The 22867-nt window shown below is 42.5% G+C and overlaps 1 protein-coding gene across 2 annotated transcripts; it reads right to left on the reverse strand.

The window, feature by feature from the left end:
• Window positions 1–1808: 1808 nt before the first annotated feature.
• Window positions 1809–17342, reverse strand: LOC139460651 (transcription initiation factor IIE subunit beta-like). Of its 2 annotated transcripts, XM_071242122.1 has the most exons (9): window positions 17271–17315; window positions 16923–17085; window positions 14645–14809; window positions 13101–13186; window positions 11950–12057; window positions 9975–10169; window positions 8515–8611; window positions 5643–5758; window positions 1809–3513 (listed from the first exon to the last, which is right to left on the reverse strand). In XM_071242122.1, the coding sequence occupies exons 3-9, from the start codon at window positions 14790–14792 to the stop codon at window positions 3394–3396; spliced, it is 870 nt and encodes a 289-aa protein (XP_071098223.1). In that variant the 5' UTR covers window positions 14793–14809; window positions 16923–17085; window positions 17271–17315; the 3' UTR covers window positions 1809–3393. The 2 variants fall into 2 exon arrangements, with proteins under 2 accessions (XP_071098223.1, XP_071098224.1); XM_071242123.1 differs by lacking the exon at window positions 16923–17085 and having other exon boundaries at window positions 17271–17342.
• Between the last annotated feature and the right edge of the window lie 5525 nt (window positions 17343–22867).

A 22867-nucleotide genomic window follows, 5' to 3' on the forward strand; every position in this document is an offset into this window, starting at 1 on the left:
CTATAAAAGTCCCTGGTGGCGCTATGATTGAGCCCAGAAATTCCAGCCATGTTCGGCAAGCGTGCAAACTGGACTTTTATGGTCAGTTAACTCCTTTGCCTAGGGACCGCCTCCGTGGTCTAGTGGTTGAGCGTCCGCCCGGAGAGCGGAAGGTCCTGGGTTCGATCCCCGACCGCGACATACCAAAAGATGTTAAAAGATGGTACTTGTTGTTACCCTGTCTGGCGCTCGGCATTAAGGGGCTAAAACAAGGACAGGTCGGCTTGGAGTCAGTATACTGTCTGAGTGGGGTATTCATGTTAAACTGCGGCATGGTATCTCAGTGAGCTAGCACTATAAATCGGCATCAGTCCGGACTAGTACAAGCAGCCACACACACACACGTGCATGCACGTCGCTATATAAGTGCAATAATTTTGGATTCGACGTTAAACCCCATTTCACCTCACCTCACCATCTTCCTGAGGCAAGGGAGTTAACGGACTATAAAAGTCAACTGGTGGCGCTATGATCGAGCCCAGAAATTCCAGCCAAGTTCGGCAAGGGTGTAAACTGGACTCTACAGTCAGTTAACTCCCTTGCCTAGGGAAGATGAGCTTAGTCAGGTGTTAAGACAGTTGTCAGGTACAGAAACTGCAAACCAACATATTACCAGATATTTTGTGCCACAAAAAACATGAGTGAGTGAGTCATTCAGCCACAGTAACACATAGCATATCCTTGTGTCTATACTTGGCAGCCATTTTGGACACACAATCCCCATTATGTGACTCTTACAACAGGACACCTGATCCTGAATGTGATTTGTTTGTTGTTTAACGCCGCTCTCAGCAATATTCCCGCTCTATGGCAGCGGTCTGTAAATAATCTAGTCTGGACCAGACAATCCAGTGATTGATATCATGAGCATCAATCCACACAAATGGGATAAGATGACATACATCAACCAAGTCATCTAGCCTAACCAACCGATTTCGTTAGTTGCCTCTCACAAGCATAGTAGCATTTAGCCCACATGTGGTGGGGTGGGTATTGTATGACCTAGGGTTGGGACGAGTCCAAATTTACTACCCGGGTACCCACCCCCCTATTACCCTACCCTACCCGGGTACCCACTCTAGGTCTCAGGAGATGTCTCAAAATGTCCTATTGGGAACTTTTTTAGCGTCGTCCTCCCTAAATGTATTTAGATACATGTATTAAACAATCTGGTCATGCATACACTGAAGTTGACTTAAGTTATATGTTTATTTAACCATATGAAAAGTCAGAATGAATGGGTGCCTAGTCAGAAAGAAAAGCGAACATTAATGACTTGTAGTGTAACCATGGAGTTCCAGATAATTTTAGTCATTAGACAATATATCACGTGACTAACCACGGGTCCGGGTAGTCCTCTGGGTACCTGGGTCCTACTCTGTACCCACCCGAACCGGGTACCCGAGTTACCCGTCCCAGCCCTAGTATGACCGACCACTTTCAACGCCAAAGCAGATTGTAACCAATCTTCAAATTTTCTGTTTTTTTGCAGTTTTTACTTGAAAATGTAACTGAAGCAAAGCTTCTCAAGTTATGCATGTATAAAACAGTTTGGCCACGTTCGGTATCGAACTCTCGTCCCAGCTATTTCTACTTTTGTCCAGGAAACCAACAGTACGAAAACTTTAATGTATGACCAGATAAGCTATTAAACAATGAAACGTTAAAAGTGAAATGCTAGCCCTCGGCTAGATTCCGACTGCTCGCATGTTAATCATGTGTGTCTAAGGTTTGTGAAAAAAACACATACAAATCTGAATGAGCTTTTATGATTTTTATTATCCGGTATGAGAACGACATAAGAATCTCCCAAGAAATGAGTACTTAAATGAGGGAGAGCCCCGCTTTGGTGAAACACACAAAATTTCTCATTTTTGTTTCAATTAGAAAATAACAAATTCTTTGAAAAAAATGAGCCAGGAAGCCACTAAGGACTTAATAAAACTTAGAGGCTTGGACTGTGGCATGTGTTCCATGAACGTACAATAGGCCATCATACAAATGTGTGAGAGATGAATTTGGGCTCTCTGATGGTCAAATCACATCGCTAGGTCAGCCTCCAAACAAACATGTCCGGTCCAACAACACAAAGTCTGAAGTTATGATGACACGGTATCTGAGATGTCATGACGACACAATGTTCAACGACACAATGTTTAATGACATGATGAGTACAATGTCGGAGATTTTATGTTTGTTTGTTTGTTTGTTGTTCAACGCTGCACTCAGCAGTATTGCAGCTATATGACGGTGGTCTGTAAATAATCGAGTCTGGACCAGACAATCCAGTGATTGATGTCAAATTGGGATTTGATGACATGCATCAACCAAGTCAGTGAGTCTGACCACCCGATCCTGTTAATCGCCTCTTACTACAAGCATTGTTGCCTTTTACGGCAAACATGGGGTGCTGAAGACCTATTCTAACCCGGATCCTCATGGCCACTGAGTGAGTGAGTTGGGTTTAACGCCGCTTTTAACATTATTCCAGTTATATCACGGCGTGTCAGCTTAATGTGGGAGGAAAGCCCGAAGTGATGCAGGTCTCAGACGTTTACCACTTTGGGATTCGAACTCACAATCATAGGTTTCTGGCGTGCCCAAGGGACGCAATTCTAGACACCGAATCGCGGCGCTTAGACAACTGGGCCACCCGTGCCCCCTCATGGGTACTGAGATTTTATGATGACACAATGCATGACGATACAAAGTTCAAGTTATCATGACAACACAATGGCCAAGATTTACGACACATGTCTGAGATCCATGCAAATATCCAACTGTTAGTGAAGTCATGACATTGTCCCGATCGAAGATAGAAATCAAACCATGTCTTAACTAACATGATACGAACTGTTTCAATTATTTGAACATCTGATGATATACAATCTGGTTCCCATATACAATATAGCTTCATCCCACCAAGTCCATTAATTGATTCGATCATGTGTTTGTGTTGTAACAAGTTTTGTTTTCGTTTGTTGTTTAACGCCCCACTCAGCAATATTCCAGCTATACAATGGCAGACTGTAAATAATGAAGTCTGGACCAGACAATCCAGTGATTGATATTGTGAGCAGCGATCCACATTGTCGGCATACGAGGATACGCAAAACACAGTCTGACAACTTGATCCATTTGGTCGCCTCTTACGACCAATTCTAATCCAGAATTCTCACAGGTGATGCTGCCATGGAGCAAAAAAACCGACCGACATCTAAACATGATTGTATTTTTTCTTGACATCACATAAAGATAATCCCATGGATCATGTCGTGAATCAAGTATTACAAAAGTAAGGTTCCATTCCTACTCCTTCACTTTGTCAGTTCCACCGGCAGGTCGACCAGCAGGTCAAGTTTTCTTGTTGGCGATGCCGTGGGTGTAGTCCTCCAGAACGTTGTCAAGATGGTCGTTGTGTTTCTTGAACTGTTTTCCTTTCCGACTCCCGCCCTTCTTCCGCTTGACAGCAGCCTGGAACAGATGAGCACATGGGTGAGTGAGTGAGTGAGTGAGTGAGTGAGTGAGTGAGTGTGTGAGTGAGTGAGTGAGTGAGTGAGTGAGTGAGTGAGTGAGTGAGTGAGTGAGTGAGTGAGTGAGTGAGTGAGTGGGTGGGTAAGTGAGTGAGTGAGTGAGTGAGTGAGTGAGTGAGTGAGTGAGTGAGTGAGTGGGTGGGTGGGTAAGTGAGTGAGTGAGTGAGTGAGTGAGTGAGTGAGTGAGTGGGTGAGTGGGTGGGTGAGTGAGTGAGTGAGTGAGTGGGTGGGTGGGTAAGTGAGTGAGTGAGTGAGTGAGTGAGTGAGTGAGTGAGTGAGTGAGTGAGTGAGTGGGTGGGTGGGTAAGTGAGTGAGTGAGTGAGTGAGTGAGTGAGTGGGTGAGTGAGTGAGTGAGTGGGTGAGTGAGTGAGTGAGTGAGTGAGTGAGTGAGTGAGTGAGTGAGTGGGTGGGTAAGTGAGTGAGTGAGTGGGTGAGTGAGTGAGGGCATTGGTGGGTGAGTGAGTCTGTGAATGCTGGGTGGGCGAGTCTGTGAATGCTTGGTGGGCATTGGTGAGTGGGTGAGTGGGTGGGTGCATGAGTGAGTGAGTGAGTGAGTGAGTGAGTGAGTGAGTGAGTGAGTGAGTGAGTGAGTGAGTGAGTGGGTGGGTAAGTGAGTGAGTGAGTGGGTGAGTGAGTGAGGGCATTGGTGAGTGGGTGAGTGGGTGGGTGCATGAGTGAGTGAGTGAGTGAGTGGGTGGGTAAGTGAGTGAGTGAGTGGGTGAGTGAGTGAGTGAGTGAGTGAGTGAGTGAGTGAGTGAGTGGGTGGGTAAGTGAGTGAGTGAGTGGGTGAGTGAGTGAGGGCATTGGTGGGTGAGTGAGTCTGTGAATGCTGGGTGGGCGAGTCTGTGAATGCTTGGTGGGCATTGGTGAGTGGGTGAGTGGGTGGGTGCATGAGTGAGTGAGTGAGTGAGGTAAGGTGAAATGGGGTTTAACGTCGCGTCCAAGATTATTGCACTTATATAGCGACGTGCATGTACGTGTGTGTGTTTGTGTGGCTGCTTGTACTAGTCCGAACTGATGACGATTTATACTGCTAGCCCACTGAGATACCATGCCGCAGTTTAACATGAATACCCAACTCAGACACAGTATACTGATTCCGAGCCGACCAGTCCTTGTTTTAGACCCTTAATACCGAGCGCCAGACAGGCTTACAACAAGTACCATCTTTTAACGTCTTTTTGTATGACGCGGTCGGGATAGAACCCCGGACCTTCCGCTCTCTGGGCGGACGCTCTACCACTAGACCACGGAGGTGGTCGCTAAGTGAGTGAGTGTGGGTGGGTAGGCTAGTGAGTGTGGGTGAGTGAGCGAGTGTGGGTGAGTGAGCGAGTGTGGGTGAGTGAGCGAGTGAGTGAGTGAGTGTGGGTTGGTGAGTGAGCGAGTGTGGGTGAGTGAGTGAGTGAGTGATTGAGTGAGTGAGTGAGTGAGTGAGTGAGTGAGTGAGTGAGTGAGTGAGTGAGTGATAAATGGGGATTAAGAGAGGGATGCAACATTTTATCAAACAACAAATGCACTGCATTTGTCCCCAGTCTGATGTAAATTACTACTAAAAATAATATCATTAACATATGACATCAAAGTCCCACGCAGAAAATCACAGCCTGAGGTTTGGTTGGTTGGTTGGTTGGTTGGTTTGTTGTTTAACTCCGCACTCAGCAATATTCCAGCTATATGACGGCAGTCTGTAAATAATCAAGTCTGGACCGGACAATCCAGTGATTAATATCATGAGCATCGATCCACACAATTGGGATCGATGACATGCATCAACCAAGTCAGCGAGCCTGACCACCCGATCCCGTTAGTCGCCTTTTACGACAAGCACAGTCACCTTTTACAGAAAGCATGGGTTGCTGAAGACCTATTCTACCCCAGAATCTTCACGGGTCCCTGAGGTTTGGCCAGAGGTTTGTTACCAAGCCAAAGAAGAGTCTGACCAACAGATCCCCTGCCCCTCTTAATGGCTCTTCTAGGGAAGCTGGGGTACGTGAGACCTATTTAGACCCAGACTCCACACAGGGGGAGACAACATCTCTGACACGGTACAGGTGAAGGAGCTGTACGTACAACAGGTTTGGGTCCCAGGTCTTGCATTGAGGAGATACCATGCTTGTCCAGGTATTCCTCGATCTTCTTCTCATCCAGACCATCCACCGCAACACTGCGCCACATCTTCTGAAATTCTGCACAAATCATACAATGATATTACACTTCTCCTTTCAGTGAATATTTCAAACATACCACAATAAACATGCCACAATATAATTTTACAAAGTTCAAAAGGCAGCATAGGTTGCTGGGGACGATTTCAAACCCAGGACTTAGTGGTACAAACAGATTTGGTATATTCCCATTAGATTATGATAAAAAGGTCAATATCTGGATTATAAAGTAAGCTGCAGTCCCCATTGTTCACAAACAATAAAATCCAAGCGTATATCCCCCGCCCATTTTAACACGTTATGGTCCCAAAACAGATAACAGACCCAACATTCTCTTAGCCCATGTCAAAATAACTGCAATGGAAATTCTAAAATAAACATTTCTAAAACTCCTTAATATCAAATGGCACTAGTTCAGTATGCGCTTTATATATAGACATGCAATGTTTGGCAAGGAAATATTTAACAGTTTATTTGTTATACTTCTAAAGTAAACCAATCCTATATACTTAAATCCAACTTCTTGGCGTGGAAACATGAACAATTTATAAAATTCCTAAATAGCAAAAGGCACCAGTTCAGTATGTGCCTAGTAGACATGCAAAGTTTTGTGAGAAAATATTTAATGGTTTATGAGTTATGCTCCGGAAACAAACAGCACCCTCATAGAACCTAAGTCCAACTTGTTGCCATGGAAACGAAAAAAAAAAAAATTTCTAAAATTCCTAAATAGCAAAAGGCACCAGTTCAGCATGAGTCTGATAGACATGCAAAGTTTTGTAAGAAAGTATTTAACGGTTTATGAGTTATACACCGGAAATGATTTCGGGACGATAATAATTTAGCTGGAGTAAGAGTATTTAGCGTCATGACGGTCGTCACTTGTTTGTTGTAAACATAATGGTCAGTCGGTTGCGTGTTCAACTCCATGCATGGTAGTGGCCGCCCAGCACAGTGGGGAGCTTTGCCTGATGATAGTACAGAGAGCTCCGCGAACAGGCCATCGCTGTGAGGAGCTTGGGTGCATGGTCCAAAGGGAGGTAACCATGTACCACACCATTACTTGTACATTCATTGTCAGAATACACAGCTGTTGAGTGAGTTGAGCGTAACACAGCTTTGAACAGTATTTCAGTTATATCATGGCATGTCAGCTTAATGTGGGAGGAAAGCCCGAAGTGATGCAGGTCTCAGACGTTTACCACTTCGGTGAAACCAACGAGCACGGATATGGTGCTGACAAACCTAGAAACATAATCAGGTCAAACCAGAATTCGAACCCACGATTGAAATGCTCAAATCCATACACCAGTGTTTCAATATTTTTTATCTATCAAGTTATCTATCAACACATTTTACTGAACTGTAAAAGGTAGTTTCAAATTTAAGTTTTTTTCAAAGTTTGGCTGCCAATTCAAGTTTTTTTCAAGACACTGTGAACCTTGAGTTGGGAAAGAATTTTCACTTATTTTTTTAAATGATTGTTTGTTTTGTTTGTCTGTTTTTCTTGTTTAGCACCGTACTTGGCAATATTCCAGCTATATGATGACAGCCTGCAAATAATCAATTTTTGACCGCACAATCCAGTGATTGATGCAACGGACAATGACATACGTACGATGACACACTATCAATCAAGTTGGTTGGTTGGTTTGTTGTTTAACGCCATCCAGTAATTAAAACTGACCATGTTGACATATGCTGACTGCTTATCTCTATACATTTATTGAATGATAAACTCTGTGCTATCGAACATGAAATATGATACAATAATAAAATATTTTAATATTTTTCAAAAGTTCTCTGAAAACTTTTGATACTTTTGGGGAATATAACATTGGTTGGTTGGTTGGTTGGTTGTTTAACGCCGCACTCAGCAATATTCCAGCTATATGACAGCGGTCTATAAATAATCGAGTCTGGACCAGACAATCCAGTGATTAATATCATGAGCATCGATCCACACAATTGGGATTGATGACATGCATCAACCAAGTCAGCGAGCCTGACCACCCGATCCCATTAGTCGCCTTTTACGACAAGCAGAGTCACCCTTTACGGCAAGTATGGGTTGCTGAAGACGTATTCTACCCCGGAATCTTCTATTAATCAAGTCACTGAGCCTCAGCCCTGGGGTGCTCCAATCCATTTCAAGTTGTGCCCTGGAAACAACACCTTACCCCAAACTCCCCTTAAATGCCAAAATCCACAAATAGCAACAGGCAGCACTTCAGGATCTGTTTGATATATCTGCCGAGTCTTGTTGAAAGATATTAAAAGGTTTTTGAGTTAGGCTCCAGAAATGAAACAATTACGGATGGACGGACGGACAGACAGACGAGGCGTCAACTATATCCCCCCGCATTGAAGGCCGGGGGGATAATTATCGTCAATTATGTTAAAGGTTTTCATTATCACTTTTTGTTTGAAGAATTTTGTTGGATTGCCCACATAGTCTCATAGTTTTGTTTCACAAGCTCGGACCCGTGAAGATCCGGGGCAGAATAGGTCTTCAGCAACCCATGCATACCGTAAGAGGCGACTATGCTTGTCGAAAAAGGCGACTAACGGGATCGGGTGGTCAGGCTCGCTGACTTGGTTGATGCATGTCATCGTATCCCAATTGCGTAGATTAATGCTCATGATGGTCTGGACAGATTATTTACAGTCTGCTGTCATATAGCTTGAGTACTGCAGAGTGCAGCATTAAACAACAAACAAACAAAAACACAAGCTGGACCAATGCAGGGAAGAGGTTAGAAGACTGCCAGACGTACCTTCATCTATTTTGAACTGGCAGTACTTGTCGTTGTAGTAGAGCACCTTCTTCTTGTCAATGGGCCTCGTCACATAGATGATGTGTTCTCCCAGCTGCTGCAAACAGACAAGACAGCTCAGGAACATGTCAGTCAGACACAGGTGAGGTGAGGTGAAATGGTGTATATAGCGACGTGCATGCACGTGTGTGTGTGTGTGGCTGCTTGTACTAGTCCCGACTGATGCCGATTTATAGTGCTAGCTCACTGAGATACCATGCCGAAGTTTAACATGAATACCCCACTCAGACACAGTATACTGACTCTGAGCCGACCAGTCCTTGTTTTAGCCCCTTAATGCCGAGCGCCAAACAGGGTATCAACAAGTACCGTCTTTTGGTATGACGCGGTCAGGGATCAAACCCCAGACCTTCCGCTCTCCAGGCGGACGCTCTACCAATAGACCACGGAGGCGGTCGTCAGCTACAGATTCTCGCACAATGAGTGTGTGAGCATGGTTTTATGCAGCTTTTAGCAATATTCCAGCAATATCACGGCAGGGGATACCAGAAATGGGCTTCACACATTCTACCCACGCCGGGACTCGAACCCCGGTCATCGGCGTGATGAGCGAAAGCTTTAACCACTAGGCTACCCCATTGCCCACATGACGTAAGAATCGTCAGGTTTTATCTTACAATTTGACAAAATACTGTTATGATATGAAGCATGATCATTAGTGAAACATTTCAAAGATGGTTGATCAGAACTTGTATCATTCTATCTTAATTTCCTTGCGTTTGTTTCATGAAGATAAGGCCTAATTCTTCACCCAAACACTAGATCTAGCAGGTGTTAGCATAGTTAGGGTAAATAATAATAACAACAATATTCATAATAATAATTCATATAACAAAAGTCAGTGATGAGTGGAGGTCGAAGACCTGAGTTTGATACCCGAACAAGATTTGTAACTATCTCTGTGCTGCTCTAAAAACCATTTTGACACTGACATGTCGCCTCACAGTGAGTGAGTGAGTAATACCGCTTTTAACAGTATTCCAGTTATATCACGGTGTGTCAGCTTAATGTGGGAGGAAAGCCTGAAGTGATGCAGGTCTCAGACGTTTACCACTTCTGTGAAACACACGAGCACATTTATGGTGCTGACAAACCTAGAAACATGATCAGGGCGAACCGAGATTCGAACCCACAATCATTGGTTTCTGCACAGCGAATTGCGGCGCCTTGTCACTTTACAAGACTTGAAACTGAGTCTGTGTAGTGACACGCAATATCAAAATTGTTTATAGGGAGCAGCACAGAGATATAGTTACCTCAGCTAAATGGCATATTATTCATATGAATTAACACGATTAAGGAAGAAATCATCTTTGTTTATTTTAGCTGCAAATTTGTAAGAACTACGAACAATTCGGGGCAGTTGGCATGTATGCTCGATCTCCATATTCCCCACTTACTTTGAAGACTTTGGCTGAATCGGGCAGTGACTCCTCGATGTCCTCCATGAGAATCCCACCTCGGCCGTGCAGGTCGTAGCTCTTCAAGAGCTTCATCAGACTCTTGCGGTCCCTCACCGCGTACTTGGGTTTGAACAGGAACTTCTTCAAGTGGCGATCTTCAACAACGATGATCTTCGGATTGTTTATGAGTGCCTGAAACATCGTGTCATCCGTCAGTTGTGAGATTAATGAGATAGAATTGATTCCAAAGCGTGATCAGGATGTACAGGACATAGGTCTGCAAACCCTGTGTGTTGATTCTGCAGGTCATATATTGCTGCATGTGTGGAGTGATAGGGGTCTATTTGCCCCAGAAGATTTGAATTATTTTAGAAATGAGCAAGATTTGCATAAAATCGTTATAAAAGCTATCAAAGGTGTTCATGTTAAGACAGGTACATGTTTGAAAACAACCGTAGAGACAAGTGAAACTATGTCAAAAAGGCTAAATTCTCCAGTTTTCATGAAGAACATTTTAAATGAATTTAACATTTGAATGAGCCAAGATGGGTACCTAAGGAGATGAACATCATGGACTTTCCCTGACCAAGACTGTGCAACCATATAGGTCATGGACTTGCTCTTACAAAGACTGTGTAAACATGTAGGTCATGGACTTGCTCTTACAAAGACTGTGCAACCATATCATGCCATATAGGCCATGGACCTGCTCTTACAAAGACTGTGCAACCATGTAGGTCATGGATCTGCTCTTACAAAGACTGTGCAACGATATAGGTCATGGACTTTCTCTTACAAAGACTGTGCAACCACATAGGTCATGGACTTTCTCTTACAAAGACTGTGCAACCACATAGGTCATGGACTTTCTCTTACAAAGACTGTGCAACCATGTAGGTCATGGATCTGCTCTTACAAAGCCTGTGCAACCATATAGGCCATAGACCTGCTCTTACAAAGACTGTGCAACCATGTAGGTCATGGATCTGCTCTTACAAAGCCTGTGCAACCATATAGGCCATAGACCTGCTCTTATAAAGACTGTGCAACCATGTAGGTCATAGTTCTGCTCTTACAAAGACTGTGCAACGATAAAGGTCATGGACTTTCTCTTACAAAGACTGTGCAACCACATAGGTCATGGACTTTCTCTTACAAAGACTGTGCAACCATATAGGTCATCCACCTGCTCTTACAAAGACTGTGCAACCATATAGGTCATGAACCTGCTCTTACAAAGACTGTGCAACCTTATAGGTCATGAACCTGCTCTTACAAAGACTGTGCAACCATATAGTTCATGAACCTGCTCTTACGAAGACTGTGCAATCATATAGGTCATCCACCTGCTCTTACAAAGACTTGCAACCATATAGGTCATGAACCTGCTCTTACAAAGACTGTGCAACCATATAGGTCATGGACCTGCTCTTACAAAGACTGTGCAACCACATAGGTCATCCACCTGCTCTTACAAAGACTGTGCAACCACATAGGTCATAGACCTGCTCTTACAAAGATTTTCAATAAAATAAATAATAATAAAAAAAATAATCATTTGCAGACCTCGTCCCTTTTTTACTATTTTCACTTAAACACGTCAACTTCTCTTCTCTCCTTCAAAAACATTACACATTGCACATGTCAACAGGTTATCCGTCAGTTCCTCTCTATGTAAACCCATAATATCCAAATCCCCTTCTGTATGTAAACAAATAATCCCCCAATTCACCTCTGTATGTCACCATGGTAACACAATCTCCCAATTCACCTCTGTATGTCACCATGGTAACACATAATCTCCCAATTCACCTCTGTATGTCGCCATGGTAACACATAATCCCTACTTCACCTTTGTATGTACCCAAAGTTACAAATATTCTGCAATTCACCTCTGTATGTTACCATGACAACAAAATCCCCCAGTTCACCTCTGCATGTTACCATGGTAACACCTCATCCCCCAGTTCACCTCTGTGTGCAGCCAGTGTCGCATCCTGCTGCCGATATCCAGCTGGTTCGTCTCGTCCAATATTTCCTCAATGTCCAGTGGCTCCGGCTCGCCATTCTGGTGTCGAATCTAAAACCAGATAGTGATCAATGAACTTTACAGTATTCAATTATATGGAGAATCTCACCCAAGTGTCTTTTGAAGATTCCGGGGTAGAATAGGTCTTCAGCAACCCATACTTGCCGTAAAAGGTGACTATGCTTAAAACGCTTAAAATGCTTATGACTCATAAAAGGTGACTAACGGGATCGGGTGGTCAGGCTCGCTGACTTGGTTGATGCATGTCATCCATCCCAATTGCATGGATCGATGCTCTAGATATTAACCACTGGATTGTCTGGTCCAGACTCGATTATTTACAGACCGCCATCATATAGCTGGAATATTGCTGAGTGGGGCGTTAAACAACAAACCAACCCACCAACCAACTTTTGACATCAAATATATCTACACGAGTCTATAAAAGTTTAAAACTCTGAGGCTTGCTGATGTTGCTAACAACTTCAGTAGCAGAGCCATTAGTGATGTCATTTGATTGTGACGTCATGGTAACCAATGATGTCACAATGGTCTGCAAAGCATTGTGATGCAATTTAATTGCAGCAACATCTACAATGTGGATATCACTTGATATACCCAAGCCATATCTGCTGTATTAGCCACATTTGGGATGATAAATTATTATGTCAAAACATTATCGAAATAAATTTAAAAAATTGACATTGCCAATTCACCCCGCACCTTGTAAAAAAGCTGAAGCTACACACAGATTCTTACTTGCTTGGCAATTAAGGGGTTAACATAGACTAACACTTAGTCAATGAAAACATGTGTTTAAAATAATAAAAACATTTTTCGAAAGAACCTTTCCTCTTCTGTTGTTTTCATATGTGGAATCAAGCAAACTAGACTTGGTTAGTTTGATCTAGACTTGCATAAGCTTTTAATAAAAAAAATAACTAAAAAATATAAATTCCAGTCATGGTGCAGGACTGGGGTTAACAGGTCTGATTGAAATTTCAAGACCCTCTAAATCAGTGTGTGCATCAGTAACGATTATTCTGGTAAACTGTCTTATAGAATCCAGAACTCTCAATCTATGCCAATCATACCTTCATGTGCTTGACGATCTTAGCCAGGACACCAAACTTGAACTGAGAACTGCCCTGGGCCGTCTTGTAGTCCAGTGGAGGAGCCTCTGTGCGGGGGAACATCAATGGTTAGCACAGGCGGAGTGAGTTGATGGCGACAACATTGCTTTCAGATATATCAAGGCGTGTCAGTTTCATGCGAAAGGCAATGCAAGTTTTAGACATTTACCACTTTGGTGAAACCCACAAGCATGGGGATAGTCGCCTAGAAATGTAACTGGGGGAAACAGCCTTTGGAGTGAGTGAGTGAGTACGGTTTTACACCGCTTTTAGCAAAATTCCAGCAATATCACGTCAGGGGGACACCAGAAATGAGCTTCACACATTGTACCCAGGTCGGGAATCGAATCCAGGTCTTTGGCCTGATCAGCAAACGCCTTCATCACAAGGCTACCCCACTATCATAAATTCCTGGTGCAACAAAGGGGCATAATTCTGCACAGCGAAACGACATATTTTAGACAAATAGGCTCCCATAACCCCAACACAGCTTGGGAGAGTATTCTAGTTGCACACTGACATCATACATCTACATATTGTTTCCATAACTGTTTACACATAAGGCTTGACCACGTTGATAAAGACAATTTCTTGTTTCTCAATCAGACGCCAACCCAAAATTGAGACATTTGGGAATAGCTGGTGATGCAAGGGAGACAACTCTAATTCCCATTAGTGTTTAGTCACTGTTGACGCATGAATCTGGTGGATGTTCTGTCAGCTGTAAGTGTAGTATTGTCATGCATGGTAGCTATGGTTGTCTTGATGTGTGGAAGTGATAAGAACGATGTGTCAATTATAGTTTTGATGTCTGGGATAAATGAAGTCAAAAGCAATCGTCATCCTGACGAGAAGGACAGGCTACTTCCGACAACATGGTACAAGGTAGTGCTGGGATCAGTGCAAATTTACTACCCGGGTAACCACCCCCTATTACACGACCCTACCTGGGGACCCACTGTAGGTCTCAAGAGAAGGAACAAACTGTCCGATTGGGAATAGTTTGACCTAGGCCTTAGCAAAATGTATTTAGATACACGTAGCCTTGGCAAAAAGTATTTAGATACACAAATAAAATGATCTGGTTATGCATGTATACACTGAAGTTGACTGAAGCTTTAACATATGAAAGTCAGAAGAAATGCAAACATTACTGACTTGTAGTGTAACCATGGAGTTTTAAATATTTTTGGTCGTTAAACAATATATCACGTTATTAACCACAGGTTCGGGTAGTCTTGTGGGTACCTGGGTCCTTCTCAGTACCCACCCAACCCGAGTACCCATCCCAACCCAACTACAAGGTCGTAGAATGAATAACGAACTGGTTGTGTATCAGGTCCAACTAGATGATCGTAACTCCCATACTTTAACACAGGCTTACGATAGTTGTAGCGCTAAGATCTCTTTGTGCAAGTGGGCCCAGCATGGTTTGCTGTGGACCAGTTCTAATTCGGAATGCCTGCTGTGTATATTGTAGACAGGCCTGAATGATCAATACTTACGTTTGGGTTTGGGCGCCGATGATTTGATCTTCTGCTTTTTGGACTTGTGATCATTTTCATCGGCTTTGTGCTTTCTCTTCTCTACAGACGGCTGAGCCTTGGCCCGCTGAAGGAACTTATTCCTCCCCTTGAGCAGCTCGGGATCCATGACTCAGGTCGACCTGACTGCAACACACCAACAATCATACAGCAGGGCTAAAAGAGCTAGTTTCTGGTTTGTCGTTTCTCAAGTGTTGCCACACTCAGCAATATGCAAGCTGTATTACTGCTCTCTGTAAATACTCGAGTTCGAACAAGACAATCTGAAGACAAGTTCTAACGCAGATCCTCATTGGGTCAATAATGTGAAGGAGGCTACATGATCTACTACGCAATTTAAAAAAATATTTTTGTGAATTTTTTACTCATAGATTCTAAATTCAGCACATCAACTTGGCAATAATTTTACTATTATATTAAGAGATATTCTACCCGGGATCTTCACAGGTCTCCTTCATATGCAGTCTTGATAAGTGGATTATTGTGTAGGCAGATCAAGCTGTAGAGACATACTGTCCAAACTATTGTAAATTAATACTGATTCTAAGTTATCAATAAATTTATTATATGATCAAGGTTGAGTGATGATACCATCCCTATCTTGAGATTTTGCTACATTTTTGCATGGAATTCTTTATGTTCCATGCAGTGCGACAACAAATTGAAGATGCTGCTTAGGCTAAAAAATAAAACTCTTAGCTCTCAGGCACCGCCCTCATGATCATTAAGTTTACCGCATGTTTCGTTTTTACATGATATTTACATTTTTAAAAAAAGAAACATAAAAAATTCTTAAATATTCCAAGGTGAGGTGAGGTGAAATTGGGTTTAACGTTGCGTCCAAGATTATAGCACTTATATAGCGACGTAAATATTCCAAGGCTAGTCAAAGAGCGTATTCCAGTATTTTACTCATCAAGGAATACATTTGTGCTCGGAGGCCCTTTTCCCAGGTTGATTGTACATAGCTGTTTATTTGGTTACACAACTGTTTATTTGGTTCCATAAAATTTTGAAAAACAAAAAACCGCCCGCACTATATTTTTCAAAAAACATTGCCTGAGAACCAATTCTTTTCTCTTTTAAAGCCTAAACTTGAATGGTGGGTTAATTTCTAAGAGTACAGATAATGATAAAATTAACATAAAATTCAGCCATTTGTTTTTTGAGCTGCAAGGTAAATCCAGCCCAAGTATTAACACTAGGCTCGGTTAAAACAAAACTTTGTAAATATTACCCTTTAAAAATCAATACGGAAATTAAATATGGAGGGACACATGGGCTTCCCAGAGGTAAATTTGTGATGTATTGATGCAGTGGTGCATTATGACACCACATCCTAGTTACTCGTCTGAAGATAGTGCTGCTTCACATATTTTAATCAATTATCAACTTGCCCCGAAGGACATCTTTTGCAGTTTGTTATAGCAAATAGATTAAAATTACATCATCATTAGATGAAAAAGATCTGTTAAGAACTTCCGACATAAGTCAGTCACTTTGATAAGTGCATTGTAACACATTTACATCAAATAAAGGAAGTCATAATGGCCGACACAATAAACGTAACGGGAACGACTTCTGAAGTTGCAATGTAAATAAGACTGAGGTGATAACAAGTGTTAGTCTTCATTGATCAATTGACTGATCATTGAAAGGTGATCACAAAGATGTGTCGAATAGATATTGAGGTAAATTCATAGATTGCTGTAGACTGTCACTTGACTGATTTCAATTCGCGCCGCATGGAGGATCGAACTCATGTTGCCAGCTTGAAGCTAAGCTAATGAGTTAATCTAATTAGCCCACACCCTACCATGGGCGCTATCACCAATAATTTGTCATCACTACCCGATTGTCTACTTTTAAGCACATGCACAGTAGCCATTTTTCCCCCCAAAGCTTTCAACTTGATGAAAGTTTTACTGAGTTTCTGCAGTTACACTGGATTGATTTGTTAAAAGAGATTTATACCGGAAAGACTTCTGCTTGTAACCCTTCTCCAAAAGCTTTATATATTCTTCTTTCTTCCAAAGATATGTTTTTGAGGCTGGGGTAAAACTTCAAGTATCCCCCATATAAAATATATATAATTAAGGATTGAGAGGCAGTCACATAGGCCTACATATATATGTTTGGGAGGAGGGGTACAGGCGGAAGCCTTCCCGGTGGTAAAGAAACGCTTGATCGGAAAGGGGATCGAAGGGCTAAGGAAAGAGCTGGGGGAGGGGTAACTTACCTTAACCCCCAAGGATCGAAGAGGCACTCGAGATCTGTGAAGCGAGACCCACAGTCGGTAACTGAGCTAGTAAGCTGCGCCCGGTAAACTGCGTTGTTACCGCATTTACATATCGTTACTTCCCGAAATCTGACTCTGAGACGGTACACTTGACTTTGAGTGGCTATAATTACAATACACTCACAACACTGAGCAGACTGTGAATAGACCGAGAAAAATCATTTTCGTTTTCTTGGTGATAAAAACAACTAGACCTCGTTATTGTGTATAACGTTGTCTAAAGAGGTCTCATTGCATGTTCATCAGAGTATATTGAGCTTTTACTGAGAACAAAAACATGATACAAACCACACACAAGCCCCAAAGTTCTGCGAATCTAACACTTTATTTTGGGTAAACGAATCCCCTTGTACAGGAAGTTTTAAAGAGTTACTTCCCTTAGAATCCACTCGGACAAGCTCCTTCCAGCGCATTCTCGGTAACATCGTACAGAGTTCCACGAACGGGATAGCTTGCCAACGCACTCGGTTTATTCCGTTAAACTCCGGACGATAGCCGATGTGAGAGCGAGTCAGTGAGTGAGTGATTTGGGTTTAACGCCGCTTTGAACAGTTTTGAAGTTATATCACGGCGTGTCAGCTTAATGTGGGAGGAATAGCCCGAAGTGATGCAGGTCTCAGAAGTTTACCACTTCGGTGAAACCCACGAGCACGGGTATGGTGCTGATCGGGGCGAACCGGGATTCAAACCCATAATCATAGGTTTCTGGCGTGCCCAAGGGACACAACTCTATTTATTCACAATTGAAGCAGAAATAGAAAAAAAGAGAATAGAATAGAGTGACATTAATTCAGAATACAGAAGACCCGTGAAGATCCGGGGTAGAATTGGTCTTCAGCAACCAATGCTTGCTGTAAAGATACGATTAACGGGATCGGGCGGTCAGGCTCGCTGACTTGGTTGAAGCATGTCATCGATCCCAATTGCGTGGATCGATGCTCATGATGTCATTCACTGGATTGTCTGGTCCAGACTCGATTATTTACAGACCGCCGTCATATAGCTGGAATATTGCTGACTGCGGCGTTAAACAACAAACAAACAGCAACAAAAAATCATTCTAAAACATTCCAAACCAAGTTAAGGATACAAACATCCTGACGTAGCTACCAATTAGACATTTTCTACAAATATAAAGTCAGAGAGCATATTAGATTACTAATTATTACCTGAGATGATGATAAGGCTGAGGTGATGAGCCAACTGACAGTCTTGAATAACTACACGACGCACGTCAGCCCGGAGAGCGAAGCATGCACGTCGCTATGTAAGGGCAATAATCTCGATATTTCGATATGAATTTGTTAGAACAATTCGATGGAAACCATTATTTAATTACCAGCACGTGGCCTCAATTTCCTCATCAAAATGCTGTCATTGAAATAACAAACTGAAACCGTAACAGCAATCATTCTCAGACGACAACCACCCCCCACCCCCCCCAATTTCTCAATTTTTCCTTTCCTTTCTCAGCTTCAATTTCTTTAAGCCGAAATCACCTCTCTTCTTTTTCTTTCTCTTTTTCTGCTTCCATTTCTCTAAGCCTAATTCCTCTCTTTCTTTCTCTGCTTGGCCTATACTCCTCTACACTAAACACCAGTGATTGTTGACTTCACCCAATATTAGAATATAATGTTTAGCAAATAATTTGACAAATTATTTCTGATATATCAATCCCGGACGGGCTCCCAATTTCTGTTACGTGTGTCAGTTCCCAAATTCAAACAATATATTACCCCGAAAGCTGTATGTAAAAGAATATAGTGAGAAACCAACCAACAAACAACAAATGATATTCCATCAACAATTGTATTACAAAATTAACAAGGTTACAAATCAATACGATTTTTTGCACTGCTAATACAATGGCAATGCACAGGTGAGGTGAGGTGAAATGGGGTTTAACGTCGCGTCCAAGATTACTGCACTTATATAGCGACGTGCATGTACGTGTGTGTGTTTGTGTGGCTGCCGCAGTTTAACATGAATACCCCACTCAGACACAGAATACTGACTCCGAGCAGACCAGTCCTTGTTTTAGCCCCTTAATGCCGAGTGCCAGACAGGGTAACAACAAGTACCATCTTTTAACGTCTTTTGGTATGACGCGGCCGCGGATCGAACCCCGGACCTTCCGCTCTCCGGGCGGACGCTCTACCACTACACCACGGAGGCGGTTGGCAATGCACAGTAGAGTGGTAGTGCAATATGCAATGGCAGTATAAAATGTGGGAGCAGTGGAAATGACAATGACATGAATCACCTCGCTACAACAGTTGTCAAGGTTCTGAGATTGGCCTAGGCTGGGAATCCGTGGTGAAAGGTGATCTTCACTACACTGCGGGTCTTGATATAATGTCAGATGAAATGTGAGATGAGACAGGCACGCGCCCGCTCCATTCATATGGTCTAACTAGCTTCCAGACCAGTTCAGACCTGTTCAGACCAACAGACATTCGGACATATCTTGATGATCAGAAAGCGGATAGGCTAATTTTAAGCAGTCAGGGTTTACAGGCAGGAGTTCTCAGGTTTACAAATCAGGAAAGGATAGTTCAGCCCCACCAGATCTAGTCCTAACAAGCTGGATCTGAGTTTGTTGACAAAAGGTCTAGTTCTACTGAAGTTGTTTCTAGAAATACTGATGGATTTTCGTCAGAGCCTCCTTGTAGATATTGCCTCAAGCCAGGGCATATCATTTCTGTGTGTAGAAAACTCGCTTTCAAGAACAACACTCATTCTTTCCCAAATGTGACCGCCTCCGTGGTCTAGTGGTAGAGCGTCCGCCCGGAGAGCAGAAGGTCCGGTGTTCGATCCCCAGCCGCGTCATACCAAAAGACGTTAAAAGATGGTACTTGTTGTTACCCTGTCTGGCGTTCGGCATTAAGGGGCTAAAACAAGGGCTGGTCGGCTCGGAGTCAGTATACTGTGTCTGAGTGGGGTATTCATGTTAAACTGCGGCATGGTATCTCAGTGAGCTAGCACTATAAATCGGCATCAGTGCGGACTATTACAAACAGCCACACAAACACACACACGAACATGCACGTCGCTATATAAGTGCAATAATCTTGGACGCGACGTTAAACCCCTTTTCACCTCACCTTCCCCAAATGCTGTTGTGAATGTCAAGTCACAACCTTTTTGTTGTTCGGCTTACGAGGAGTTAGCTGTTGTAGACCAGTCAACAAAGTATGTTGTTGTGAGAGAGGAGTACTCACCTTTTCTTTGGAAAGGTTTTGTGTCAGCTAAATCTGACAATTCCAATGTTAAACCCATTTCCGTTTTGAGGGATACTGGTGATATGGCACTCTTCAAACAGTGCCATATTTGATATTTAGGAGGAAAAATCCTCTTGGCGTTCCCGGGACCAGTAAGGACTCTGACACGGTTCATTGACACGGGATATGGCACTCCAAAAAACAGGCAAATAAAACGAGAACAAAGGAGTACCGCTCGTCAACTTCATTACCGTATTTATGCTTTAAAGTAAATGACTGTTTAAAATGTAAATATATTAATGTTTAGTCCCGGTTCAAAAGTTCCGGGAAGTTAATGTTTAATTAATGCATTTTAAGTTAAACTGTATAAAAAATTAAAAATGTACATATTCATAATAATCCATCAATATTCCATCAAAGAATCCCTCGAATTATGAGATCGGTTTTATTAAATTTTCAATCCAGGTGAAGATGTTCTGACACATGGTCTGCCCGCCTCCCACGCTGTCTATTAACGTCACTCTCACTTGCGCATTTGCCATTTTGGTGGTATTATAGACTCATTGCAACTGCAAAATTTCTTTAATAGTTTTGATCTTCTTAAGCGCTTTATCGGTAAACACATCCGCATCGTGAGTAGACTCCCTAGCTGTTACTGTAAACACAGTCAATAACTCTGAATAACTCGTTTGTGTATAAAGTATATTTCTACTAGTATATTTCTACTAATGTATTTCGGTATGCATAGTTCATATCATAAAACGGTATGCATTCACAAGTTTACCCCACTCACGGGTAATCCATTGATTTGGCACTCCCGGTACCAACGGCAGAATCTCTGATTTATGAGTCCGGCACTCCCTGGACTATCTCAAATTAAAATTTGGCGTTCCCGGTCCATAACCCTTCAAACTCTGAGTGAGTGAGTGAGTGAGTGAGTTGGGTTTAACGCCGCTTTTTACAGTATTCCAGTTATAGCACGTCGTGTCAGCTTAATGTGGGAGGAAAGCCCAAAGTGATGCAGGTCTCAGACGTTTACCGCTTCGGTGAAACCCACGAGCACGGGTATGGTGCTGACAAACCTAGAAACATAATCGGGGCGAACCGGGATTCGAACTCACAATCATAGGTTTCTGGCGTGCCCAAGGGACGCAACTCTGCACAGCGAATCGCGGCGCCTTAGACGCCTGGGCCACCCGTGCCCCCCACTTGACGATAAGACAAAGAAGAGATATGAAATTCATGATTTATTCAGAGTTGTAGATTTATACAATATTCATCTTTGGAAAATGTTTCAGGACAGGTCATGTCTTGCATCCTCCACACATAGAGAGTTTCACGAAATACAACACGTACAGCATCTTCCGCATATAGAGCTTTCCATTTCCATATGAACTCCAAAATGGTAATCATGGCAACCTAAAAGTGATATTTTAAAAGTTTTGTTTGTTTGTTTTTTGTTTGTTGTTTAACGCCGCACTCAGCAATATTCCAGCTATATGACGGCGGTCTGTAAATAATCGAGTCTGGACCAGACAATACACAGATTAATATCATGAGCATCGATCCACGCAATTGGGATCGATGATATCCATCAACCAAGTCAGCGAGCCTGACCACCCGATCCCGTTAGTCGCCTCTTACGACAAGCATAGTCACCTTTTAGGTCAAGCAAGGGTTGCTGAAGACCTATTCTACCCCGGATCTTCACGGGTCCACACAGGTAAGTAGCCACTCCTGTCGTAGAGTCGGTATATTGACACGCCACCAGGTGGCGTAGTTCAGAGAAATGTTGCTTTTCTACCCCGGATGTTCACGGGTCGTTTTAAAAGTAATTATTTAACCCCATATGTGCAGTTGATATAGAAGGACTCTAAGTGATATTACCCAGAAGTTGGAAACATAGACATCCATTGTTTCGCTGTCTGGATTAACGCATGCAATGAGGATATAGACAATATAATCATATACGGCCATTGTTCTGGATTTAACATAAGCTGTAATGTGCCTTAAAATATACACATACGGATCAATTTTTGATCCCTGTTTTAAAATATGTTATATTAAACTAAAAACTATAAACATTTTCAGCCATTGTTTTGTCCTCTCGTTTAACATTATGCTAAATAACTTTAAAAATATTTATTCAAAGTTGTGCTGCCTGGATTAACGTATGCTACAGTGTGCTAGGCGCTATAAACATCACCGTACATAAATTATTAGTTATAAACGTATAAATGCATACATTTTGCTTCTTGTATAAATATTTGCTATAAGATAAGATAGCTACGCTATAAATCGCAAAGAACAATGAAGAACTGAACGGGGTTTGTTTCACGATAAAACATTGTTCTATCATGACGTCATTTCTGGAGATTTGAACACGTGGTCGCAACGTGATGACGTCGTAATTGGATAACGTTATTTTTTTAGATGGAAGGGTCTGATGAGTTTTTTCCACATAGATGCAGCTGGTCAACGCAGATAAACGCAATGGCCGAACGATATGGCTATCGGTATTGGGAGAAAAGGTACAGCCAGCTAATTGACGTGAAAATTATGTGAATATGCGGGAAAGACCAAATTTATCACCCCTGTTAAAAAAATGGACTTGTCCGACATTGCCGCGGTCGGATTCAATTCAGGGAGTCATCATTATTTGAA

Source organism: Haliotis cracherodii, unplaced genomic scaffold (assembly GCF_022045235.1).
Source record: "Haliotis cracherodii isolate W230 unplaced genomic scaffold, xgHalCrac1.p SCAF_14, whole genome shotgun sequence".
NCBI lineage: Eukaryota > Metazoa > Mollusca > Gastropoda > Lepetellida > Haliotidae > Haliotis > Haliotis cracherodii.

Coding starts and splice junctions, on each gene's coding strand:
- LOC139460651 (XM_071242123.1), bottom strand. CDS start 14,792: ATGGATCCCGAGCTGCTCAAGGGGAGGAATAAGTTCCTTCAGCGGGCC. Junction 12,058..13,100: donor AGATCGTCAAGCACATGAAG/GTATGATTGGCA, acceptor ATCTGGTTTTAG/ATTCGACACCAGAATGGCGA. Junction 3,514..5,642: donor ACCTGGGACCCAAACCTGTT/GTACGTACAGCT, acceptor CATCTGTTCCAG/GCTGCTGTCAAGCGGAAGAA.